The 24424-nt window shown below is 42.3% G+C and overlaps 1 protein-coding gene across 1 annotated transcript; it reads left to right on the forward strand.

Moving 5' to 3' along the window:
- The first annotated feature begins 3945 nt into the window (after positions 1 to 3945).
- Positions 3946 to 24370, forward strand: LOC311147779 (choline/ethanolaminephosphotransferase 1-like). Its single transcript, XM_084184556.1, has 9 exons — positions 3946 to 4176; positions 4773 to 5306; positions 13225 to 13372; positions 13819 to 13960; positions 17204 to 17288; positions 17727 to 17858; positions 18296 to 18454; positions 18860 to 18985; positions 21381 to 24370. Exons 2-9 carry the CDS (start codon positions 4887 to 4889, stop codon positions 21555 to 21557), a joined length of 1389 nt encoding a protein of 462 aa, XP_084040682.1. The 5' UTR covers positions 3946 to 4176; positions 4773 to 4886; the 3' UTR covers positions 21558 to 24370.
- Positions 24371 to 24424: the final 54 nt, after the last annotated feature.

The raw sequence follows: 24424 nt of genomic DNA on the forward strand, positions 1-24424 counted from the left end.
TTTGATATTTGCCACACCGCTTCTTCTTCTTTGGGATTGCGTTGGCGGATCGCATCAAATTTAAGGTGAATACACCGCCACCTACTGTAGTGGAGTATGAGGCCAACACGGCCTATCTACATTAAATTATTTGTGATACGGTACTGTAGAATTGGGGATAAGGAAAGGGACAAATGACCCTGACAAGTATTCGCCCTTTCTATAAAAAAAATATACAAATAATAAAAACACCACCCCATTCCACTACTTACCCTATCTGATTCTACTCCAGACCAACGGTCTGGGAGGACAGAACACTACCACTCAACACCCCCTGCAACTGTTCTGCAGTAAAACATCGCAATCCCAAGTATTTCTCTGCCACTGCCACCACAACCTCTATTTTCTGTGACTTTCGATCTATTTCTGCAGTACAATTGACAACCATAGCTATGAATCCCAAGAAACCTATCTTACTGAAGCACATATTCTTCCCATCACTCTCTCTATTAGTCTCTGCCTACTCACAGGAATCCTCCTCAGGATTCCTCACCCTGTACCCATCTTCCTCTACCGCTCTCTACACTGCTTCAGTATACAACACTTTCTGTACTACTCTGACCCTAGCAACCTCAACCTGCCATTCTCTCACCGGACATCTCCAACTCCATGGGCACCCCCACAACTAAAACACAACTTTCTCCACCGAAACTACACATTCCTTCGTCTCATGCCCTCCTGCACACTTCTCACATCTAGGACTCTCCCTCCTACATACTGCTGCAACATGCCCATAAACTTGACACCTAAAACACTGAAGTATTTTAGAAACAAACGCTCTCACGGGATAACGTACACACCTACCTTAACCTTATATGGCAAAGAGTCTACATCAAAACAGACATCTTCTCCGTTTCCCTATGCTCTCCACCGGATCTGCGTCGCACCAAACCGCGAGTGTCACAGACAACGGGAATCTGTCTCCCTGTTGCTGTACGCGCCAACGTTGAAATGTCTGAGTTAGATGACCTGATGAAACTATAATTTAGAATTGCCTTTAGTAAGAAGGAAATACTTGCTCTTTTAGCACATAATAACGATTTTATTATAAGTATTAGGACCTGGAAAAGGTTGTGCCACAGATTATTTTTTTGAAAGAGGAACCGTGGTTACATACATAGGTAGAGACGGGCGGGTTGTGTGTGTGTATGCAGGTGAGTGTGTGGGCGGTAAAAAGTAGAGGCAAAACAAACAAATGGCCATGAATCTAATGATCTAATATACTTGTTCAAACAGGCGTCACTGCGCACTCATGTTTATCAATCTAATAACCGGCCATTTCAGACTATACACATACACTTCTAACAGCCATGGTGCGTTATGAGCACAAACAAAAAACTTTCTCGGCACTGTCACTGAATGCGAAGAGAACTGGGGTTGAGTCCCTTCCGAATTCGCTACCACGTTCTGCTGCGTAGCCTCGGCGAACACCTTGCAAAAAATCTGTGCATAATGGAAACTATTAACGATCTTATCCATGGTGCTTTACTAACAGTATTATTTCCCCCTTATGCCAACTATCCTTCTAACAACTATAGGCTAGTAGGCTACGTGAGCACACCCAAATAAACAAATTATATTGGGATCCTGGAGACCAGGGGCTATGCGTGTGTATGTCCCATGTCAAGCTGCTCTCCAAATTATAAAACTATAGTGGCCCACTAGATTGAGTACCTTAACCTGTAGGCTAATCGTACATTACAGTGGAAAAGTGAAAAATAAATTATAGGCCTATGCAACGGCTGGTAATGAACAATGACGCAGTGGTTTGACGCAAGTGTTTGTGGGAGGAGAGGCAACTCAAGGACCACTCCTGCATGCGCAAACCAGCTAATGTGAGGTGCTGTTTGAATATATTCATGGGTGCATTCTCCCTTTCTTGAAATAATAATTGATCTAAATATAGTGTAGGCCTATTAGATAAATGATGATAGGAAATAAATAAATAATAACTGATCTGACATGATTTGGTTCGTGGCCTAGCGTAATATCGCTTTTCACTATCCAAGGATGGGAGGAATGAAGGATTCATAGGTTATCCCAAAACAGTGGCATCGTCTCCGTTACAGGCTATTTGTCTCAGTTATAACGCTAATTTAGGCTACCACTTGTTCATCTTATAGAGGCTAGTGGCTAGACCTGTTGGCTTTTAGGTTACAATAATGGAACGTAAAATTACTGTCTCAGACGGGGCTTTACCCAAACCCCAGCCCTTGAGCCCGACAGGAAGCGCAATTCTTCTCCATGCAATAAGTGACCTACATTCACAAGATAATAAGCATAGGCCTACGAGGCTACTTCATTGGAAGTGTAGCCTACATAAACACCATGCCATTAAGCACAAATTTGTAAGTTAACCTTTCATTTCGTAAAACACTATATAAACAAAAGTATGTGGACACCCCTTCAAATGAGTAGATTCTGCTATTTCAGCCACACCCGTTGCTGACAGGTGTATAAAATCCAGCACACCGCCATGCAATCTCCATAGACAAACATTGGCAATAGAATGGCCTTACTGAAGAGCTCAGTGACTTTCAACGTGGTACAGTCATAGGATGCCACATGTCCAACAAGTCAGTTCATCAAATTTCTGCCCTGCTAGACCTGCCCCGGTCAACTGTAAGTGCTGTTATTGTGAAGTGGAAACGTCTAAGAGCAACAACGGCTCAGCCGCGAAGTGGTAGGCCACACAAGCTCACAGAAACTGAGCACCAAGTGCTTAAGCTCGTAGCGCGTAAAATTAGTCTGTCCTCGGTTGCAACACTCACTATCGAGTTCCAAACTGCCTCTGGAAGCAACGTCAGCACAATAACTGTTCGTCGGGAGCTTCATGAAATGGGTTTCCATGGCTGAGCAGCAACACACAAGCCTAAGATCACCATGCGCAATGCCAAGCGTCGGCTTGAGTGGCGTAAAGCTCGCTGCCATTGGACTCTGGAGCAGTGGAAACGCGTTCTCTGGAGTGATGAATCATGCTTCACCATCTGGCAGTCCAACTGACGAATCTGGGTTTGGCGGATGCCAGGAGAACGCTACCTGCCCCAATGCATAGTGCCAACTGTAAAGTTTGGTGGAGGAGGAATAATGGTCTGGGCTGTTTTTCATGGTTCGGGCTAGGCACCTGAAGGGAAATCTTAATGCTACAGCATAAAATGACATTCTAGACGATTTTGTGCTTCCAACTTTGTGGTAACAGTTTGGGGAAGGCCCTTTCCTGTTTTAGCATGACAATGCCCCCGTGCACAAAGCGAGGTCCATACAGAAATGGTTTGTCGAGATCGGTGTGGAAGAACTTGACTGGCCTGCACAGAGCCCTGACCTCAACCCCACTGAACACCTTTGGGATGAATTGGAACGCCGACTGATAGCCAGCCCTAATCCCCCAACATCAGTGCCCGACCTCACTAATGCGCTTGTGGCTGAATGGAAGCAAGTTCCCGCAGCAATGTTCCAACATCTGGTGGAAAGCCTTCCCAGAAGAGTGGAGGCTGTTATAACAGCAAAGAGGGGACCAACTCCATATTAATGGCCATGTCTTGGAATGAGATGTTCGACGAGCAGGTGTCCACATACTTTTGGTCATGTAGTGTATCTATAGAAAGATGCTGTGTCTCAATCTAAAAGCAAAGGCAGCTTGGATTATGGTACAAAGTAGTTGCCTTTCGGTATTTCAAAATGTGGGTATTTCAAAATTTGACATACCACTGTTCATTCCATTTACAGTTCATTTGAGTTATTTTGATATTAAACTAATGCAACGGTTTATTAATATACTATTCTAATGTATTGTATGTCATACTAAATTATCATAAAAAGCTTGAAGGAGCCGGTCTTTTTAATTGTGCGACGGAAGTGGGAAATCCCTACACCTGCCTGTCAAATATCTCTCCGCTCTTTCTCAATGCCGCGGTCGAGTTTCGCGATATCTACCTGCATCAGCTGATTCTAGTCTTCCCGAAAACAGCTCTAACTCGGTGGGAACTAGACTGCTGTCCCTGGTCGATATACTTGTTAGCTACATATAAGCTGACAGAAGAGTACGAGGTTGCCGCATAGTGTAGTAAGCACTAGCTGTTAGCCAAACCACGATAGAGGCCATCGTTTCCGTATAACGGAATCAAGCAAGCTAGCTAGGTAAGAGATTTCCGAAGGACAACTGCATGTCAACTCAGCTCTTCATAATCAACATTTTATTGTATTGACAACTTATTTTACATTTTATACATATGGTAATATGATAAAATATATGTTGCGACAGTTACCTTTAGTTAGCTACAGCTGATATTGATAGATAGCTAGCAAGGTAACGTTAGCTAGCCAGTTGATTTTGTTGGTAGCTAGCTAGCTAACGTTACCTAACTAGTACTGTAGGGCAACATGACATGAACCTCCTAACTAACTATTCAACATTGTTTTTTTTAATGTATTTTTTGTAGACATGATTTGGTTATTATTCACTATGGGTAGGCATACAATTGTCTGCCCAAAGTACATACCCTTGATAATTCAATGCTTTAGCTATGCAAGTCTTGCATTTATTTATTTTGTCTCACTGACTGCTGTTTGCAATATTAGCACAATCTATCAGGAAATATGATAAGCATGTATGGTTGATGAGTTCCTGTTTTACCAGCCCTCCCTCTGCAAGTTGTGCCCAGTATGCTGCCACAGTCAAATTATGCTTAACATTACGGTCAAATAAAAGATACATCTCTCTTTCTCCGCATTAGGCTTCAGCCCAGTAAAAGTGTTGTGGCCCCACTGTGGATTCCCTGCATTGGACTGGGGCGGAGGCAGTCGTAGGCAGAGCAGGTGCTACGTGAAGTGCAGTTTCGACTTCCCCTATGAGTAGCAGCACCGGTGAGAGAGCACCACGGACCCGGGCGGCGAAGGCAGGCCAGGGGGCAGGGGGGACAATGACATGGACCCCTCAGGACCAGAGCGTGGACCCTTCATACAGGCCTACCACCACTGCAGGCCCAACCATAGCCTGCAGTGGTGGCGGGAGCTCCTGTGTCCTGAGTAAGCTGATCCAACTGCCGGCTCCGCCGCTGTCGCGCCACCAGCTGAAGAAGTTAGAGGAGCACAGGTACAGCAGTGCAGGCCGCTCCCTTCTGGAGCCCTTCATGCAGCACTACTGGGAGTGGCTAGTGGCACGTGTGCCGGCATGGATAGCCCCCAACCTCATCACTATTGTGGGCCTGGCCACCAACATCCTCACCACATTGGTGCTGGTGTACTACTGCCCCACAGCCACTGAACAGGTAGGTCCATGCTGGGAATTCTAGGCCCCGGAAGGAATTTGAGGTTGGAGCCCTTACGCACACTGTCGCTCATATGGCCCTCCCTCCCACTGAGTATACATATTTAAATGAATTCATCAGCAGGTATTCCTACTAAGTAATAACCATGGATTATTAGGTCAATGTTTGTTGTAACGGCTGTAATAATATACACTACGGACAGGACATAGAGAATAGAAGAGGCCATCAGTATTTCTTTCAGAATTTCTTGATGGAACAGTATTGATTGGGTAATTGTCAGATATAGCCTACCCTTTCGGAGCAAAAGTTTATCAAAATGTCTGTCTCTAGCAGATACGATTGTTTTGTCAATGTTGGGTGCAATTTGTTCTAGATAAGAATACTACACTATACCTACTATCCTTGTTGTCTCTGTGAGAATTAGGCTATTCTAAACCATCTTACAGTAACAGTATTTGATGAACATGGTGTTATGGTAAAACACCAGAATGCCACAAACCATTACTTTCTACATTTACATTTTAGTCATTTAGCAGATGCGACTTACAATAGTGAGTGCATACATTTTCATACTTTTATCGTACTGGCCCCCCGTGGGAATTGAACCCACAACCCTGGCGCCATGCTCTACCAACTGAGCTACACGTCACCTCCTCACTGAATTTGAATATCACTTCCTTGGCTGTCTGAAAACGTTCCCAGCTGTCAAATCCTCCTTCCCTCTAGCCTAGTTTCCGCAATTGGAGGAGGTCGACGGGAGGGACCCTAGATCCTCTCCTCTAATGCGCTTTGAGAGAAATTGAGGAAACCATGATGCAAGGATTTGACACCAGCAAATAATGTTTTCAGACACAGAGCCCTTTGACTTGTTTTTAGGGTGGGTAGGTGTTTTGGCCGCCATGCAGTCTGACCTTCCATGTGGAGGTCTAATGTCAACACTACCGATGTTGTATAACTAAAATGAAATTGTGTGAGTTGGTACTAGTGACATGTTTTTGAAATCTGTCCTGTTGAAGAGTTATGATTCTTCTTCTGGGGTTTTGCACGTTGAAATAATATGGGCAATTCCACAGTATCAGAGTGATGCTAAGACTAAGATTTTTCACTTACAATTTTTATGAAAACACATGTACTTGAACAGTGCAGAAGCAAAGGTTGGGAACAGAATGATGGCACCAACAGCACAAACTGTCATTCTGTTTCCAAACTTAAGCATTTGCACTGTTCTTCAATAAATGTGTTTATGTAACATTTTCTTTGTAAATTGTTAAAAGTAGTCATTGTGCATAGAGTTATGGTTTGTTTAACTGGTTTTTGTTTGACATACATTTTCAAGTGAAAAATCAAGAGTTTCAGCATCACTCTGTTACCATGGAATTGCTCCTACGTAACATGTTGTGTTGTAGATGATCAACTGGTTCATGAAAGGATGTGTGTGAAAGGATGTGTGTTTATGAATGTAGCCTGCCAATGCGAAACCAGTTAGTTTGCCTTAATGGTTTTGCTTAGAAGATGTGATACAGCAGGATGTGTGTATCACCACAAAAGTGTTGTGCTTAAATGCTTTAAACAACATTATAGAATAAAAACAATCAAGGGCATTTAAGGCTGTCAATTTTAACAAAGTAGATATGACTAGGCTATGACTTTGTGAATGAAAAAGGTTGACCAACGTTTGTTAGTTTGTCAATATTTAACATTCGACACGTTGTTTTGCTTTTCCTTTCTCTGGGTCACTTGGGCCAGGCCAGGCATGCGCAATGCTCCATGTCCTGTGTGCTTGTTTTGCTGGAAGAGGTGCGTGGGGGATGCCTTACAGGGTTCTTGGGGACAGGCACCACTTGTCCCCGTCCTCTCAGATTACACCTTTAGCCTCAGACCCCCTCAACGCACCCCTTGCCCCTCCTCCCGCCTCTTAAGCCATAGAGGGTATCGATAGGCAAATAGAACAGTGTGTCTCCCTCAGATTAGAATCGGATGTGGGCTGTTATGTATTTTTAGCTAAACAGTCGCATGGTCTTTAGTATTTGAGTCCTCTTAAGTCTGAGTCTATACAGTGGGGGAAAAAAATATTTAGTCAGCCACCAATTGTGCAAGTTCTCCCACTTAAAAAGATGAGAGGCCTGTAATTTTCATCATAGGTACACGTCAACTATGACAGACAAAATGAGAAAAAAAATCCAGAAAATCACATTGTAGGATTTTTTATGAATTTATTTGCAAATTATGGTGGAAAATAAGTATTTGGTCAATAACAAAAGTTTCTCAATACTTTGTTATATACCCTTTGTTGGCAATGACACAGGTCAAACGTTTTCTGTAAGTCTTCACAAGGTTTTCACACACTGTTGCTGGTATTTTGGCCCATTCCTCCATGCAGATCTCCTCTAGAGCAGTGATGTTTTGGGGCTGTCGCTGGGCAACACAGACTTTCAACTCCCTCCAAAGATTTTCTATGGGGTTGAGATCTGGAGACTGGCTAGGCCACTCCAGGACCTTGAAATGCTTCTTACGAAGCCACTCCTTCGTTGCCCGGGCGGTGTGTTTGGGATCATTGTCATGCTGAAAGACCCAGCCACGTTTCATCTTCAATGCCCTTGCTGATGGAAGGAGGTTTTCACTCAAAATCTCACGATACATGGCCCCATTCATTCTTTCCTTTACACGGATCAGTCGTCCTGGTCCCTTTGCAGAAAAACAGCCCCAAAGCATGATGTTTCCACCCCCATGCTTCACAGTAGGTATGGTGTTCTTGGGATGCAACTCCGCATTCTTTGTCCTCCAAACACGACGAGTTGAGTTTTAACCAAAAAGTTCTATTTTGGTTTCATCTGACCATATGACATTCTCCCAATCCTCTTCTGGATTATCCAAATGCACTCTAGCAAACTTCAGACGGGCCTGGACATGTACTGGCTTAAGCAGGGGGACACGTCTGGCACTGCAGGATTTGAGTCCCTGGCGGCGTAGTGTGTTACTGATGGTAGGCTTTGTTACTTTGGTCCCAGCTCTCTGCAGGTCATTCACTAGGTCCCCCTGTGTGGTTCTGGGATTTTTGCTCACCGTTCTTGTGATCATTTTGACCCCACGGGGTGAGATCTTGCGTGGAGCCCCAGATCGAGGGAGATTATCAGTGGTCTTGTATGTCTTCCATTTCCTAATAATTACTCCCACAGTTGATTTCTTCAAACCAAGCTGCTTACCTATTGCAGATTCAGTCTTCCCAGCCTGGTGCAGGTCTACAATTTTGTTTCTGGTGTCCTTTGACAGCTCTTTGGTCTTGGCCATAGTGGAGTTTGGAGTGTGACTGTTTGAGGTTGTGGACAGGTGTCTTTTATACTGATAACAAGTTCAAACAGGTGCCATTAATACAGGTAACGTGTGGAGGACAGAGGAACCTCTTAAAGAAGAAGTTACAGGTCTGTGAGAGCCAGAAATCTTGCTTGTTTGTAGGCGACCAAATACTTATTTTCCACCATAATTTGCAAATAAATTCATTAAAAATCCTACAATGTGATTTTCAGGATTTCTTTTCCTCAATTTGTCTGTCATAGTTGACTTGTACCTATGATGAAAATTACAGGCCTCTCATCTTTTTAAGTGGGAGAACTTGCACAATTGGTGGCTGACTAAATACTTTTTTCCCCCACTGTATATAAAATATGCCATTTAGCAGACGCTTTTATCCAAAGCGACTTAGTCATGAGTGCACATTTTTCGTATGGGTGGCCCCAGCGGGAATCAAACCCCCAACACTTTCTCTACTGACTGACCCACACAGGATCAATGGAGAAATCAAGGTCACGGGTTGGGTTTGATCGTTACTTGTTTTTAACGCTTTGGAGCTGGAGGCGTGACTGTTATATAGCCAATATTGTTAATAAATTAGCTTGTGTCTGAAAATGAGATCATTTGAGGCCATTGTTTAATCTGCAATTGACCCAACCTCCCCTCCATATTGTTAGACTACTGTATGTTGCATTCACATTTTATCAGCTACACTGTGTTATCAGGGAAGCTTGCACAACGGTTACTAGATCCCTCCATGTATTCCTCCTCCCAGGGCTAGTTAAGGGGCAGCTGTTCAAACAAACTGGCCCTCTTAGTCTGATATTAAACACACTTTTGTCAAAACTGTATGCTGACACATGGGAAGGCATGACTGTCCTGCTTATCCCTGTTGTCTTGCAGGATTCGGTTACTTACAACCCAATCAGTTGAAGGATTTTTTTAAATGGATCTGTTGTTGCCAGGGATTAAATTGGACCGGGTCAAATTAAAGCCAGGTGGAGCCTGAGACCTGGTACCTTTGGTTATGCGAATTCTGAATTATCTACTGAAAAATGGTTGTCCTCATATTAATTTCCTCAGCCAACAAAACAAGTAAGCAACAGCAAAATCAGACAACCCCATAGTAGAATAGTTTACCTATTCAATTGGCCAGCTTGTCACGTTCTATGCGAGTAGATAATATTCCTCTCTGGTGCTTTCAAATTGCGAGTGCTGCACAGCGCATAGGGAGAGAAACATGCATGCCTAGTCATTGCACAACATTGTTAATGCAGTTATAAGAGATCACAGAGCTTTCTAGTGTTACACTTATTTCTCAAATCCCCAAAATGTGTGAACTGCACCTTTTTTTTAGAACTAGAGTTTTTAGCAGGGTTAGCCTTGCCAATGTCCTTTTAATGCATAGGGTAGACTGGGGCTAAATGTAACACGGATCAGGTGTAGCAGGTAGGCCTACTTTAAAGTAACTGTCCAGTGAAAATCTCACATTTGAAAAGTTCATATTCTGCACCCAAATGATGATGTCGACTCATCCTATACTTGTGTTAGTGGCCAAAGCATACATTGGAGAAAGAACACTTAACTCCAACTCAAACAGACTGGGACACACTTTTCACAGCGCCCGGTGGGAGGTGCTATACGTCACGGTGGGTGTAAATTTCAGCACACGTACCGGTGCACACAGTTTCGAGGACAAACCGAGCACTCGCTCATGTCCGTATCGTGGAATTATTCAACACACTGCGCTAAGTCATATATGGCACATTTCCACTGAAGATTTACCGCAGTGTTTGGACTTCTTGCGGTCAATTTGCAGTCTACAAATGATTTGTTATTATGTTCCGGCCCCCTGACCATCCGCTCAAGAAAACACTGGCCTTAGGCTAAATGTAGTTGATGATCCCTGCACTAGTGTAACACTGGTATTACAGTCAAAGCAGCAATAGAGGGTACCGTCATCACTGAATTCATGTTATGTTTGCTATTTCATGCAGCCACAGAATAGAAAGAAGCTATTGTTTAAAGTTGAGATATCATTCACACAAAGTAATGAGTAAGTATGCCTCCAGGATAATATGGTAAAGTTGGCCTCGTGTATAGGCCCTTGAACAAATAAATAAGACCAAGGACATCCAAAATCAGATTAACAGTTTTTAATGAAGCCAGCAATGCAAATAATTCATCTCCGTGATTGACAGGATACAGGTATTATTGCATGTTGACTAACTAATCTAGTCATGATCCGTTTCATATACACTACATGATCAGAAGTATGTGGACACCTACTCGTCGAACACGTCATTCCAAAATCATGGGCATTAATATGGAGTTGATCCCCCTTTGCTGCTATAACGGCCTCCATTCTACTGGGAAGGCTTTCCACTAGATGTTGGAACATTGCTGCAGGGACTTGCTTCCATTCAGCCACAAGAGCATTAGTGAGGTTGGGTGCTGATGTTGGGCGATTAGGTCTGGCTCGCAGTCGGCATTCCAATTCATCCCAAATGTGTTCGATGGGGTTGAGGTCAGGGCTCTGTGCAGACCAGTCAAGTTCCTCCACACCAATCTCGACAAACCATTTCTGTATGGACGTCGCTTTGTGCACGGGGGTATTGTCATGCTGAAACAGGAAAGGGCCTTCCTCAAACTGTTGCCACAAAGTTGGAAGCACAGAATCATCTAGAATATTATTGTATGCTGTAGCGTTAAGATTTCCCTTCACTGGAACTAAGGGGCCTTGCCCGAACCATGAAAAACAGCCCCAGATCATTAGTTCTCCTCCACCAAACTTTACAGTTGGCACTATGCATTGGGGCAGATAGCGTTCTCCTGGCATCCGCCAAACCCAGATTCGTCAGTTGGACTAGATGGTGAAGCGTGATTCATCACTCCAGAGAACGCGTTTCCACTGCTCCAGAGTCCAATGGCGGCAAGCTTTACACCACTCCAGCCAACGCTTGGCATTGCGCATGGTGATCTTAGGCTTATGTGCGGCTGCTCGGCCATGGAAACCCATTTCATGAAGCTCTCGACGAACAGTTCTTGTGCTGACATTGCTTCTAGAGGCAGTTTGGAACTCTGTGATCAGGGCAGCTCTAGCAGGTCAGAAGTTTGACAAACTGACTTGTTGGAAAGGTGGCATCCTATGACGGTGCCATGTTGAAAGTCACTGAGCTCATCAGTAAGGTCATTCTACTGCCAATGTTTGTCTATGGAGATTGCATGGCTGTGTGCTCTATTTTATACACCTGTCAGCAACGGGTGTGGCTGAAATAGCCGAATCCACTAATTTGAAGGGGTGTCCACATACTTTTGTATATGTGGTGCATTTCATTCGGGTAAGCTTAGTAGATTGGATTGATAGCAGCATTGATGTTGTTGGTTGGCTAGCAAGCAAGACTTGACGTTACACATTGTTCACTTTTGGGAAAACTGGTCCAGCCACTTGGTAGCTAGCTATCATTAGTTCAATTAAATCAAGATGAAGTGCTAATATGAAAGTGCAATTGTAAACTATAAAGTATAAACCCCCCCATAGCTTAATTTATGAATGAGGTCGCAGCCTGGTTGCCATCTGTTCAGCTATTTCATTACACTCCTTGTACTCAGTGTCATTTGCCAAAGACATGGGAAATGACCAGGAATTACTTTGGCAAATGACAGGAGTGGCAAGGAGTGTAATGTAAGCTAAAACGACTCGTACCCAGACTACAGGTGGAGGGTTCTAGGTTGAATGTGGACACGCATTGGACAGTCCTTGCACTTTGAAACCCATGCCCACCGTGACGTATAGCACCACCCACCAGGCGAAATGCAACGAAAAGTATGTCCCTAAACAAACCGCTTAAAAAAAAATGCTTGCTATTTCCTCAGAGGGTGATGTCAGCTCGCCAATCAGCAGTTTACTTGCGTGAATATTTTTAATGACCGGTATACTCCCACACCATTACAACACAGAAAAGCTGCTTTTTAACATCTTTAATTTAAAAAACATTCACTCATATTGTAATTAATTTAGGTTATATTTCATAGAAATCTGGAAACGTGATAGTTACTTTAAATTCAGAGTAAATTATTATTGTCTGAGTGCCAGTGGAACTGTTTTTGGGACATTTAAGTCATCAATATGTTGCTAACTAGCAACAAGATAATGTTTACAGTTTGATTTTGCTAATGATTAGTCCAATGGGGTAAATGCAGATGACAATTGTTTAGTTTTTTTATAGCCACTTTGCTGCATCAGTTGGCTACAGCAGGTGATAAAGCGTATTGCTAAATAGCACACCTGCCTGATAATATGGACCAATATGTTATTGGGCTCATTTCTTGAGGGGAAATCATGTTTGAGATGTCAGCATCATTTTATTTGAATTAATTTTGGAGTAGAATGTCCTTTTTTAAAAGTCACCAGAACTGACCTCAGTCTTTCTCCAAAAATTTTGGGTCCCTCTGCGACCTGTAGTATGCTGTGATATGTGCTTTAGCCAGTGGCCTATATATTGTTTAGGGAAGTATATTATATTACCCCCCCTCCCCATAAAGGCCAAACCCATACTTCTCTGTGAAAGCCGAGGAGCACTATTGTAAAGGTTTATGATGTTGAATGTTTGTACCCTTTTCCTTTCAGGCACCGCTGTGGGCTTACCTGTCTTGTGCAGTGGGCCTCTTCATCTACCAATCACTGGACGCCATCGATGGGAAACAGGCACGGCGCACCAATAGCAGCACCCCACTGGGAGAGCTGTTTGACCATGGCTGTGACTCTCTTTCAACAGGTGTGTGTATACCGTCTCAAACTACCATAAACAACACACTCACAGACTACAAAGTACAATGGAAGACAGACACACCAAATATGCACTTAAAGACATACACAATATACTCATAAATGTAGACATAACACACTTACAGATGTAAACAACTCAATGATTTAGGACTGAGAAATACCATGTTGTGTAATTTAACTTCTCTCTCTTTTCTCTCTCTGTCTCTCGCTATCTCTCTGTCACTCTGTCCCCCTCGCCCTCCCTCTCTCTCGGCATGCATTGATACTTGACCCATAGTAAAATACATTTTTCTCATTTCCACACACAATTAAGACAAAGTGAGGATTGGAATATACCTGCCTCTTTGACTCTTAATTTCTATCACCCACCCTTGCTCTCTCTCGCTCTCTCTCTCTCATTCTCTGTCTCTGACTTCTTTCTCTCCCCTCTCTTAGTGTTTGTGGTTTTGGGCACCTGTATCGCCGTCCAACTTGGAACTAACCCCGACTGGATGTTCTTCTGCTGCTTCGCCGGCATGTTCATGTTCTACTGTGCTCACTGGCAGACCTACGTATCGGGAACCCTGCGCTTTGGCATGTGAGTGGGTGGGCACCCCGTCTGGGGTTTCCCTTAAACTATGTCAGTAAGCAAACAATGCAAACAGCCAGGACAAGAGTGTCATGTCTGATGTTTCAGGGGCCGTATTCATAAAGCGTCTCAGAGTAGGAGTGCTGATCTCGGATCAGGTCCCCCCTCTTATTCTTTATAATCGAGTAGGCAAAACTGAACCTATATCAGCACTCTTACTCTGAGACACTTTATGAATACAGGCCCTGAAATGTATAAATAAAATAGCTATGTAACTGCACCCTTAGTATTTGTCTAGTATGTTTGAAACTGTGGGAAAACTTTAGTAAGCACATGCTGTTTTGCCGTAGGCCTACAGTTGAAGTCGGAAGTTTACATGCACCTTAGCCAAATATATTTAAACTCAGTTTTTCACAATTCCTGACATTTAATCCTAGTAAATATTCCCTGTCTTAGGTCAGTTAGGTTCACCACTTAATTTTAAGAATGTGAAATGTCAGAAAAATAGTAGAGAGAATGATCTATTTCAGCTTTTATTTCTTTCACACATTCCCATGGGTCAGAAGTTTACATACACTCAATTAGTATTTGGTAGCATTGCTTTTAAATTGTTTAACTTGGGTCAAACGTTTCTGGTAGCCTTCCACAAGTTTCCCACAATAAGTTGGGTGAATTTTAGCCCATTCCTCCTGACAGAGCTGGTGTAACTGAGTCAGGTTTGTAGGCCTCCTTGCTCGCACACACTTTCAGTTCTGCCCACAAATTTTCTATAGTATTGAGGTCAGGGCTTTGTGATGGCAACTCCAATATCTTAACTTTGTCATTTTGCCACAACTTTGGAAGTGTGCTTGGGGTCATTGTCCATTTGGAAGACCCATTTGCGACCAAGCTTCCTGACTGATGTCTTGAGATGTTGCTTCAATATATCCACATAATTTTCCTTCCTCATGATGCCAACTATTTTGTGAAGTGCACCAGTCCCTCCTGCAGCAAAGCACCACCACAGCATGATGCTGCCACCCCCGTTCTTCACGGTTGGGATGGTGTTCTTCGGCTTTCAAGCCTTCCCATTTTTCCTCCAAACATAACGATGGTCATTATGGCCAAACAGTTCTATTTTTGTTTAATCAGACCAGAGGACATTTCTCCAAAAAGTATGATCTTTGTCCCCATGTGCAGTTGCAAACCGTAGTCTGGCTTTTTTATGGTGGTTTTGGAGCAGTGGCTTCTTCCTTGCTGAGCGGCCTTTCAGGTTATGTCTATAGGACTTGTTTTACTGTAGATATAGATACTTTTGTACCGGTTTCATCCAGCATCTTCACAAGGTCCTTTGCTGTTGTTCTGGGATTGATTTGCACTTTTTGCACCAAAGTACATTCATTTCTAGGAGACAGAACGCGTCTCCTTCCTGAGCGGTATGACGGGTGCGTGGTCCCATGGTGTTTATACTTGCGTACTATTGTTTGTACAGATGAACGTGGTACCTTCAGGCGTTTGGAAATTGCTCCCAAGGATGAACCAGACATGTGGAGGTCTACAATTCTTTTTCTGAGGTCTTGGCTGATATCTTTTGATTTTCCCATGATGTCAAGCAAAGAGGCACTGAGTTTGAAGGTAGGCCTTGAAATACATCCACAGGTACACCTCCTATTGACTCAAATGATGTCAATTAGCCTATCAGAAGCTTCTAAAGCCATGATATCATTTTGTGGAATTTTCCAAGCTGTTTAAAGGCACAGTCAACTTAGTGTATGTAAACTTCTGACCCACTGGAATTGTGATACAGTGAATTATAAGTGAAATAATCTGTCTGTAAACAATTGTTGGAAAGATGACTTGTGTCATGCACAAAGTAGATGTCCTAACCGACTTGCCAAAACTATAGTTTGTTAACAAGAAATTTGTGGAATGGTTGAAAAACGAGTTTTAATGACTCCAACCTAAGTGTATGTAAACTTCCGACTTCAACTGTACATGTAGATGGACAGATGTTTATTTCATAGCCAGGTTTTAAGCCTCAATTTTATCTAGCCGTTTCACAGAAGTACCTTGTTTTTTCCCTGGTGGGCAGATTTGATATCACAGAGTATCTGATCTGTGTAGAACTGTTACAGACATGCACAGCCATGTTTGGGCCTGGGTTCTGGAACTTGACGGTAAAACGAGAGCATCATCCACGTGACTTCCCAGTTGACGCTAACCTGTGTGTCTATTTAGCCAATCAGCCACACTTCCTGCACAGACTGCCCAATAGGAGAAGAGGTTGACTTACATGCCCCTGTGGCCAACATAGTACAATTCCTATGCATCTAGACAACTTTCTCAGACCCTGTTTCATTAATTCTCACATCGCGTTAATACAGTAATTTCAGATATTTGATAGAGATGGCTCAGTTTGATTGGCGATGAGCTCTACTAGATTATGTTGATCTCTGTTGACCACTGGAATTTTATTTTTGGATGTGGAGATGATTAGATTTATAATTCACATAAAGGTTTGGGCCAATTAGTTACCAATTTAGGACATATTTTTTGGGCCATCACAAACATTTTTGCAATGCTGTGAGGTCATATTTTGACCTTAAACTAAAGATGTTTGTTCTCATTATTTGTAGCTCAGCTGGTAGAGCACGGCGCTTGTAACGCCAGGGTAGTGGGTTCGATCCCCGGGACCACCCATACACAAAAAAATAAAATAATGTATGCACGCATGACTGTAAGTCGCTTTGGATAAAAGCTTCTGCTAAATGGCATTATTATTATTATTATTATTATTATTATGTTTTTAGCTATGATAGTTCTGTCATGACAGCTAGTGTACCCAGTAAATGTCTCTACCAGCTGCCGTGTTGACAGTGACACCAAGACATCAGCAGCTGATTTTTAGATTTAGATAGGCTTCATATATCAACATTGGCTTATCTGATTGGCTTTCGGGAACAGCCACAACGAGGACAAGGGACGAATGTCCTGGGAGTATGGTTGATTTGATTTAGCAATATGATTTGATATGATATAAGCCCTTGACAGAGTAAGTAAGAGCTAAATAGGTTGTCCACCAGAAATAAAAAATACCTTATCAGATCAGGTTCCTCTCAGACTTTTGAGGGAAATGTTCTCTACATCCCCAAATGCAGTTTTTGCAGGACCTGCTAGGGGGTGCTATGTGCATGTTGTTTTTGATGATGCTGTGTGAAATGTGAAATCACTTAACCGTTTGCATGTGATTCCTCTGTCTCTCTGCCTGTACAGCATTGATGTGACTGAAGTGCAATTCTTCATTATAATCATGTATTTGCTGGCTGCCGTCGGAGGACCAGCTTTTTGGCAGTTCTTGGTAATGCATTTAAAGCTATTTGATTCAGCAAGTTATGGCCTGTTCCTACTGCTTGGAATTGAAAGAAATTACCTTAATGCTAATTGTTACATGCATTGTAGTTTGATGCAGTGTAATACACTGTTATTCATGCAATTAAACATTTATAGCCTCAAGAATGTCAACACTTATGAAAGTAATGTAGGGAAACCATGGCATGGTGGTTGACGTGTTAAGACTCGCCTCTGTTGATGATTTTGCGTGAATGCAACCTTGTATCCTGGAGGTAAGCACAGATCTATAAGGTATTGGATAGGTGAAAGCTAAGTTGTCACCCTATTACTTCCACCAATCCAACCAATTCAAATCTGTGTTTACTTTAAGGAAGGTAGGAAAGATGGATGCGTTTCTAAAGTAATGAAACAGTGCCATGCTATTACTAATCCCCCAAACACACAGATCCCTGTGGTGAACATCCAGATTAAGATCATTCCAGCCATCCTCACTGTGGCGGGAGCAATCTTCTCCTGCACCAACTACTTCCGGGTCATATTCACGGGAGGAGTAGGAAAGAACGGATCCACCATAGCGGTAAGGAAGACGTGATCCGTCCTGGCAAACGAGGATCCAGTTGAATTGTATGGCTCATAAAAGATGACTTTGTGTGCGGAAGGTTACAGTCTAACAGTGTGTGGAATGTTGTCGCAAACCAAACGATTTACTGCTGTTCGTTGCATTGGTTATTTCAACTTTGGTAGTAATATGATACATATGTGTATCAAGCTTAATTTAAACATGTCAACAGCATTTGTTTTGGTTGAAGTAGCCAGTCTTTTCTAATGCTTAAATACCACAGCACTTGGATGACAGTGGATGCCTATCATGCCTTTTTCATTGATTTCAGCCAAGCCACTAGTCAGAACTTTACCTTGCGGTTTATTTATCACTTTAGAGACGGACAGGAATAGTGGAATTTTCAGCTAAGTACAGTGATTGTGACATCCATGTCCCGTCTTCTTCTTTCTCAGGGAACGAGTGTCCTGTCGCCGTTCTTCCACATAGGGTCAGTCATAATTCTGGCCATCATGATCTACAAGAAGTCTGCGTCCCAGCTTTTTGAGAAGCACCCCTGTCTCTACGTCCTGGCCTTTGGGTTTGTGTCGGCCAAGATCACCAACAAGCTAGTGGTGAGGAACCAGATGACCTATAGGTCGTGTCCATTAGGGCACACGGTAGCAAAGTGTTGTGCAACGGAACAAGCGTTTTTTTTATTGGACAAGTTCAGATAGTAGCTCTCTGTTTCGCATAGATTTCTTCCATTCTGTGCCTCCTGAACATGACCCTGAAACATGAAATGCTGAAAAAGCCAGTCTACATTCCAATATCCACACCTGCCACTTGTTTTGGTATCGCTGTCGTCTAGAGTAAATTACCTTTTAAAAGTCTTATAGTGTGCTGCACTATAACGTACCTTGCATTGAATTTCAGCCCTAGTCCAATGTTTTTAGTTTGACTCAATATAGTTTTTTTTCCCCTTTACTCTATTTACTCTAACGTTGCCATTTCAGTCTCATTTTATTTTTGTTTTACAGGTGGCTCATATGACAAAAAGTGAGATGTGTCTCCATGACTTGGCTTATTTGGGGCCAGGGCTGCTCTTCTTGGACCAGTATTTTAACAGCTTCATAGACGAGTACTTGGTCCTCTGGGTGGCACTGGTAAGTCACCATACCCCTTAATGACTTCATCCATGTGCACGTACGTACCAAGTAGGAGTGTGAATGTTTAAACGTTAAAACGTTTAAACGAAGTTGTATCGTTAACATTAATAGAAAAACCTCTAACCAAAAAATTGTGTTTTCTCCACAGAATTAAAATCACAGTGCAGTTATCACAAAATTACCACTAACAGGTCCCCATCATCATCATCATCATCATCATCATAAAGGGAAAAATTTAACAAATAGTCCTACCTATCGCATCAATGCTGTAACGTTAGTAAGGGGGATATGCATCTTTCAAATTATTTGCTCCGCACGTCATTGTTGTTAACAGTTGGGGGATAAAAAGCGCTGATTACAGAAATTATTGCAGTTGATATGTACCGGTAGTCATTGTCAATGGCCTACTTGAGTTGTGAGGTAATTTCCTAAATGAAAGACTGCAAGCTCCATTTGAGCCGCGACTCGCGCTACTGAAACAGGTGCGTCTTTCTCATCAATATCACTGTTCACCCGTTTCAACGGGGTGTTAATCCCTTTATAATGGGAGTTGAGACATACAGTTAACAGCATTAGAAAGCAAAGATTATTCCCTTTTTTAACCAATAGATACACGCATTTGTCGCCTGTGTTTTAATTTGTGAGCTTGTTGGGCAGGCTTTTGTTAAACATGAGACAGTAGGCCCGAGACTAATGAACACGCTATTTGCCTTCATCAAAACAATGGTTTTGGTGCATATTTCAGTCTGGAACCTGCCTAGGTTTAGGGGTGGTTGTAACCTATTCTAAAAAGGACACTATAGCAGTAGCAGTTCGCAAAAAAACCTAAAATAGACTAGACAAATCTATTATTCCTAAACTGTAGCTTGTGGTTGGAACACATAGGAGGAATTGGGGCCCACCATTCGCCGCATTCCTGCATCTGCAGGAACCCCTCTTTATACTTTTATTGGTAAATTTTTAAGCTAGGACTCTGGTACACAGGCGGGAGGCAGGGGCGCTCCATTATAGTAGGTGGCGGTAATGCACCATAACGTTGGATGCCAACCGCCGATAAGCCCCACAGAAGAGGTGACAACGGTCGGGTACTGTTTTCCAGCAGTTCTGTTAACGAGGGCAGTTATTCGGCAGGCGTTTAATACACTGGGTGCTAGCTAGTTAGCAAGCTAGGACTCCAGTTCACAGTGGGCGGGATAGGTAGCTAGCTATTTTACACATTTTGCCATGAGGCTGAGAGAAAATGTTGCTGTTTTAGAGCTCAGAGATTCTTGAAAGATGGGACAATCTCAACTTTTCTTCCACACATCTGTCTTACTAACTAGTATGACCACTCTATGGAAAGATGAGACTCTCACGAGCATGATAGTGTTCTCCGTTTTGCTCTACAACCCCCACACAAATATAATGCTCCCTCAACTTGAGACATCTGTGGCATTGTGTTGTGTGACAAAACTGCACATTTTTTGTGGCCATTTATTGTCCTCAACACAAGGTGCACCTATGTAATGATCATGCTGTTTAATCAGCTTTTTGATATGCCACACCTGTCAGGTGGATATATTATCTTGGCAAAGGAGAAATGCTCACTAACAGGGATATAAACAAATTAAGAAAGCTTTTTGTGCGTATTGAACATTTCTGGGATCTTTTATTTCAGCTCATGAAACGTGACCAACACTTTACATGTTGCGTTTATATTTTTGTTCAGTAGCTAGGAGGACTCCGGTACACAGCAGGGGGAGGCGGGGGCGACACCGGTAGCTAGCTAGGACACCGGTAGACTGATAATGCTTTTATTTCCCTTTTGACCCACGTTTTTAATTGCATAGACAATCAGGGGCAATCCATATCAAGTGTCACAAGCATGAAGATGGCGTGCTCGAGTGGGTGCGTTCATGCAGGAACCAATAAGATACTCGAGGGGGGGGGGGGCGTTCATGCAGGGGTGCGTTCCTGCAGATTCAAGAATGGCCACATGCAGGAAGGCCCCGCAATCACACACTGTTGCCTGGCAGGTTCGGGCAGCCACAATGCCGATTATAGTTGCAAAGCCTACTGAATGACTGCGATAGAACTTCATTGCCCCCTAGTGGTCATACCACACAATAGGAAATTGTCGTATTTCAGATAAACATTTGACTTCACAGACCCATTCTAGCCAAAGTAAGACGTCAAAACCCCTTAGTTGAGTGGTAAAGTAGTATACCAAAGTCTGTCACTTGTGTATTTTGCAGTACAATGTAGATTGCCTAACTTATATTCATGCAATTCTTTTCAGGGGGCATTTACTCAAAAGATGATTGACGTACAACAAAAAACACAATCAATTCTGTATATAAAGAGCCTTAAATTTACTTTATTTGACATCCATCCTGTCTTCTTTTATCTCCAGTTCCTGTCCATTTTTGATCTTGTGCGCTACTGCGTCAGCGTCTGCAACCAGATCGCCTCTCACCTGCACATCTTCGTGTTCAAGATCAAACCCCCCAACCTGCGGCCCGCCGCTGCCTCCCGGTCAGGCAAAGACGTCTGGTGTCACTGGTCTGGTGACACTACTGACAGGTGGTGAAACCATCCAGCTGGAGCTGGTGGAAGTACCTCAACCGCCTCCCCTTCGTCTCCACAGTGTTCCCATTGGATGAGACGAATTGGAGGCAGTCTTTCTACGAATGTATAATGCTGCGTTCACAACCTCTCGTAATTTCATAAATACCAGCGTACGACTGGGAAAAATGGACTTGAACACCCCTCCAATTGGTAATTATTAGTGGGAAACTCTCCTGTCATCCCTGTGCTCAGTTTCCCACTTGCACCTCTGACGTCATTTGTCAACAAACAAGACAGCAAGCTTGGCGGTATCTTCAGCAGTTGTTGTTTATGGTAAGAACAAAATACAAAATTGTTAATACAAAATGTATTCTGTTAATCTTCCTTTTGATTTAGAAAGTGAAAGCAGCTCTGGATATACTTTTTATGGGCAGAAAAGAGCAAAACAAGCCTTCTAATGACCTCCATGTTTGATAGTATTTCCCAGTTCAAAACGTGAATACACCCAACTCGTGTTTGCGACTTCTCAACTGATAATTACTACCTTCCCACTTGGTTATGAACGCAGCATTAGCCAATTAAATGATGAATACATTGAGGGCGGGGAAAAGAAGAGGAACATTTTTTTATGAACATAATTTATTTCAGTCTCTGGTGTGCAATAGTGATCAGTCTTTGCAGATGTGGTGTAAAAGGTTCCTAGCCGAAGAGGAGAATGGGGAATACGTTTTCTGTTGAGGTTTAGTTTGTCATAAAAGAAGAACCTGGTTATTTGGTAACAAACTATTTGAGATTTAGAAGTTATCTAACAAAAGGTTATGGATAGGGGTTAATGTTGCTTACTATAACCATGCTGCCACTATCCATATATTTGCTCAAATGCACTGAAAATAAAATGTTATCCATAGGAAGGATCAGGTTATACCTAACCAAATGATATTATACTTAGCTATGAGGAAAAAATGCCTACAGTGTATTCACGCCTGTCTGTTCTTTCAGTATTGGTATTTACTCAGCTCATCTACGTACAATACCCACCTGTATTCCACTCCAGAGAAAATGTTAGTTCTCTGTTTTAAGGTGTAGCGCAGAGTAGTTCTGTATAGTATTTCTGCATTCCGTTTGAACCATCTGAAAAGCTGTCGTCATAGATTGCGGATTGCATTCAGTGGAAGAACACATGGTCATGAGCTAAGACTGTCTTGCATTTCTGTTGTTGATCCTATGTCATCCTCGTTCTGTATAGCCTACATCAGGGGTATTCAACTCTTACCCTATGAGGTCCAGAGCCTGCTGCTTTTCTGTTCTACCTGATAATTAATTGCACACACCTGGTGTCCCAGGTCTAAATCAGTCCCTGATTAGAGGGGAACAATGGAAAAAAAGCAGTGGAATTGGCTGCAAGGTCCAGGTTTGAGTTTGAGGGGCCTACATGATGTATGACACTGAATTGTATTATATTCAATAAGCCCCAACGAACAAGGGAACTATTGTCTCATCATGTTTACATGATATGGCTACGTACTTCATTTTGTCCCATGTGATTGCAGAACAAATGGATCTGCATTATACAACTGTGTATGAGAGATGGATCACGGTTCCTGCTGTATGCTTCCATATAACTTGTGCCATATGTGATGCAAGTCAATGGAGCACTGCTCGTTATCTGTTACATGCGTTCAGACTCTTAACCGTGAGGAATCTAGCTTATGATATTCAAGCAACAGTTATGAGTACGTGTTCTGTCAACCGCAAGTCATTTTTGTCACCGTGGATGACAAAAAAGTAAGTTTGGGACGTTTTAGTGATAGGTGTTACTCCAACCTCCTCACACTGTTTACAATATTACAATATTCATCTGTTTTTTTTTCTCATAAAAAATAAATAATATATACAGTATATTTTTGTTTTTTATTCAACTGTGTTGCTTTTTAGTTGAGCTTTGGTTATACTGTAGCGTTGATGAAGTAGGAGTCAGGCTACCATTAGTGTTACATCACCACTTGGAGGAACTGCTTGGTTGTGAAAAATGCAATACAGTCGTTATGCAGCAGTTGCCTTAAATGCTAAGTATTTGCATTAGAAGGGACGGTTTCAAAATGACGGCCTGAAAAAGGCTAGTGTCAGGCCTATGTGTTGTGCTATAAATGCTTGATATGTAACTGATGAATACAGTGAAGGATATGTTTAAGTGTTCTCTTCCGTGTCACTCCCTGATCTTACCCCTACAGTCACTCCAACCCCACCCATTCTGTCTGAGGTCTTATCATTAACCAAGTATTAAACTATATAACTATATCCGTATGGACGACCCGTCAATGGTCAAACATAAGGAATGGTTTTTTTTAAAGCAGAAATTAAGGAATGTCTACTATTACCCTACCAATTTAGCTAATATCAAACAGTGATGCACAGAGTATTAAAATGTCTACCGTTTAATTTCTCTTCATAACAAGAGAAGAGCTTGTCAATGTTCTTTTGTTTGTATCCTATGCATGGGATGGGCATTACAACCCACTGTAATGGTCAGTCAATAGCCACGTGGATATATATATATGTAACTGATGGTGTTCAACCAATTGAAACACCCCTTCAAACGTAACTCATTTTCCCTTGGATTGTTTGTCATTTCTGAACAATGCAGAGATTTTAAAGATGACTTGCGAAGTGTGCATCATTGGTCGTTGTAAAAAAACTAAAATATTGCTTTTTAGTGTTCAATGGTTTTTAATTTGATGTTTGGTAAAAATTGTTACTTTTCTGTCAAAGAAAATCATGAATTTTTGAATAAACAAGCTTATGTAAAATAAAGATTGCTATATTTATAACATGTGATCTAGTCTATTGCTAGCAGTCATTTATGTCTATCATGACCTCTTCTTTAGTATT

The sequence above is a fragment of the Coregonus lavaretus genome (assembly GCF_964263955.1).
Source record: "Coregonus lavaretus genome assembly, chromosome: 20".
Taxonomy (NCBI): Eukaryota; Metazoa; Chordata; class Actinopteri; order Salmoniformes; family Salmonidae; genus Coregonus; species Coregonus lavaretus.

Excerpts from the sequence above, each read along its gene's own strand:
- LOC311147779 (XM_084184556.1), top strand. The coding sequence starts at position 4,887 with ATGAGTAGCAGCACCGGTGAGAGAGCACCACGGACCCGGGCGGCGAAG. Across the intron at positions 13,373-13,818 it reads CTGTGACTCTCTTTCAACAG|TGTTTGTGGTTTTGGGCACC; the intron begins GTGTGTGTATAC and ends CCCCTCTCTTAG. Across the intron at positions 17,289-17,726 it reads CAGCTTTTTGGCAGTTCTTG|ATCCCTGTGGTGAACATCCA; the intron begins GTAATGCATTTA and ends CCAAACACACAG.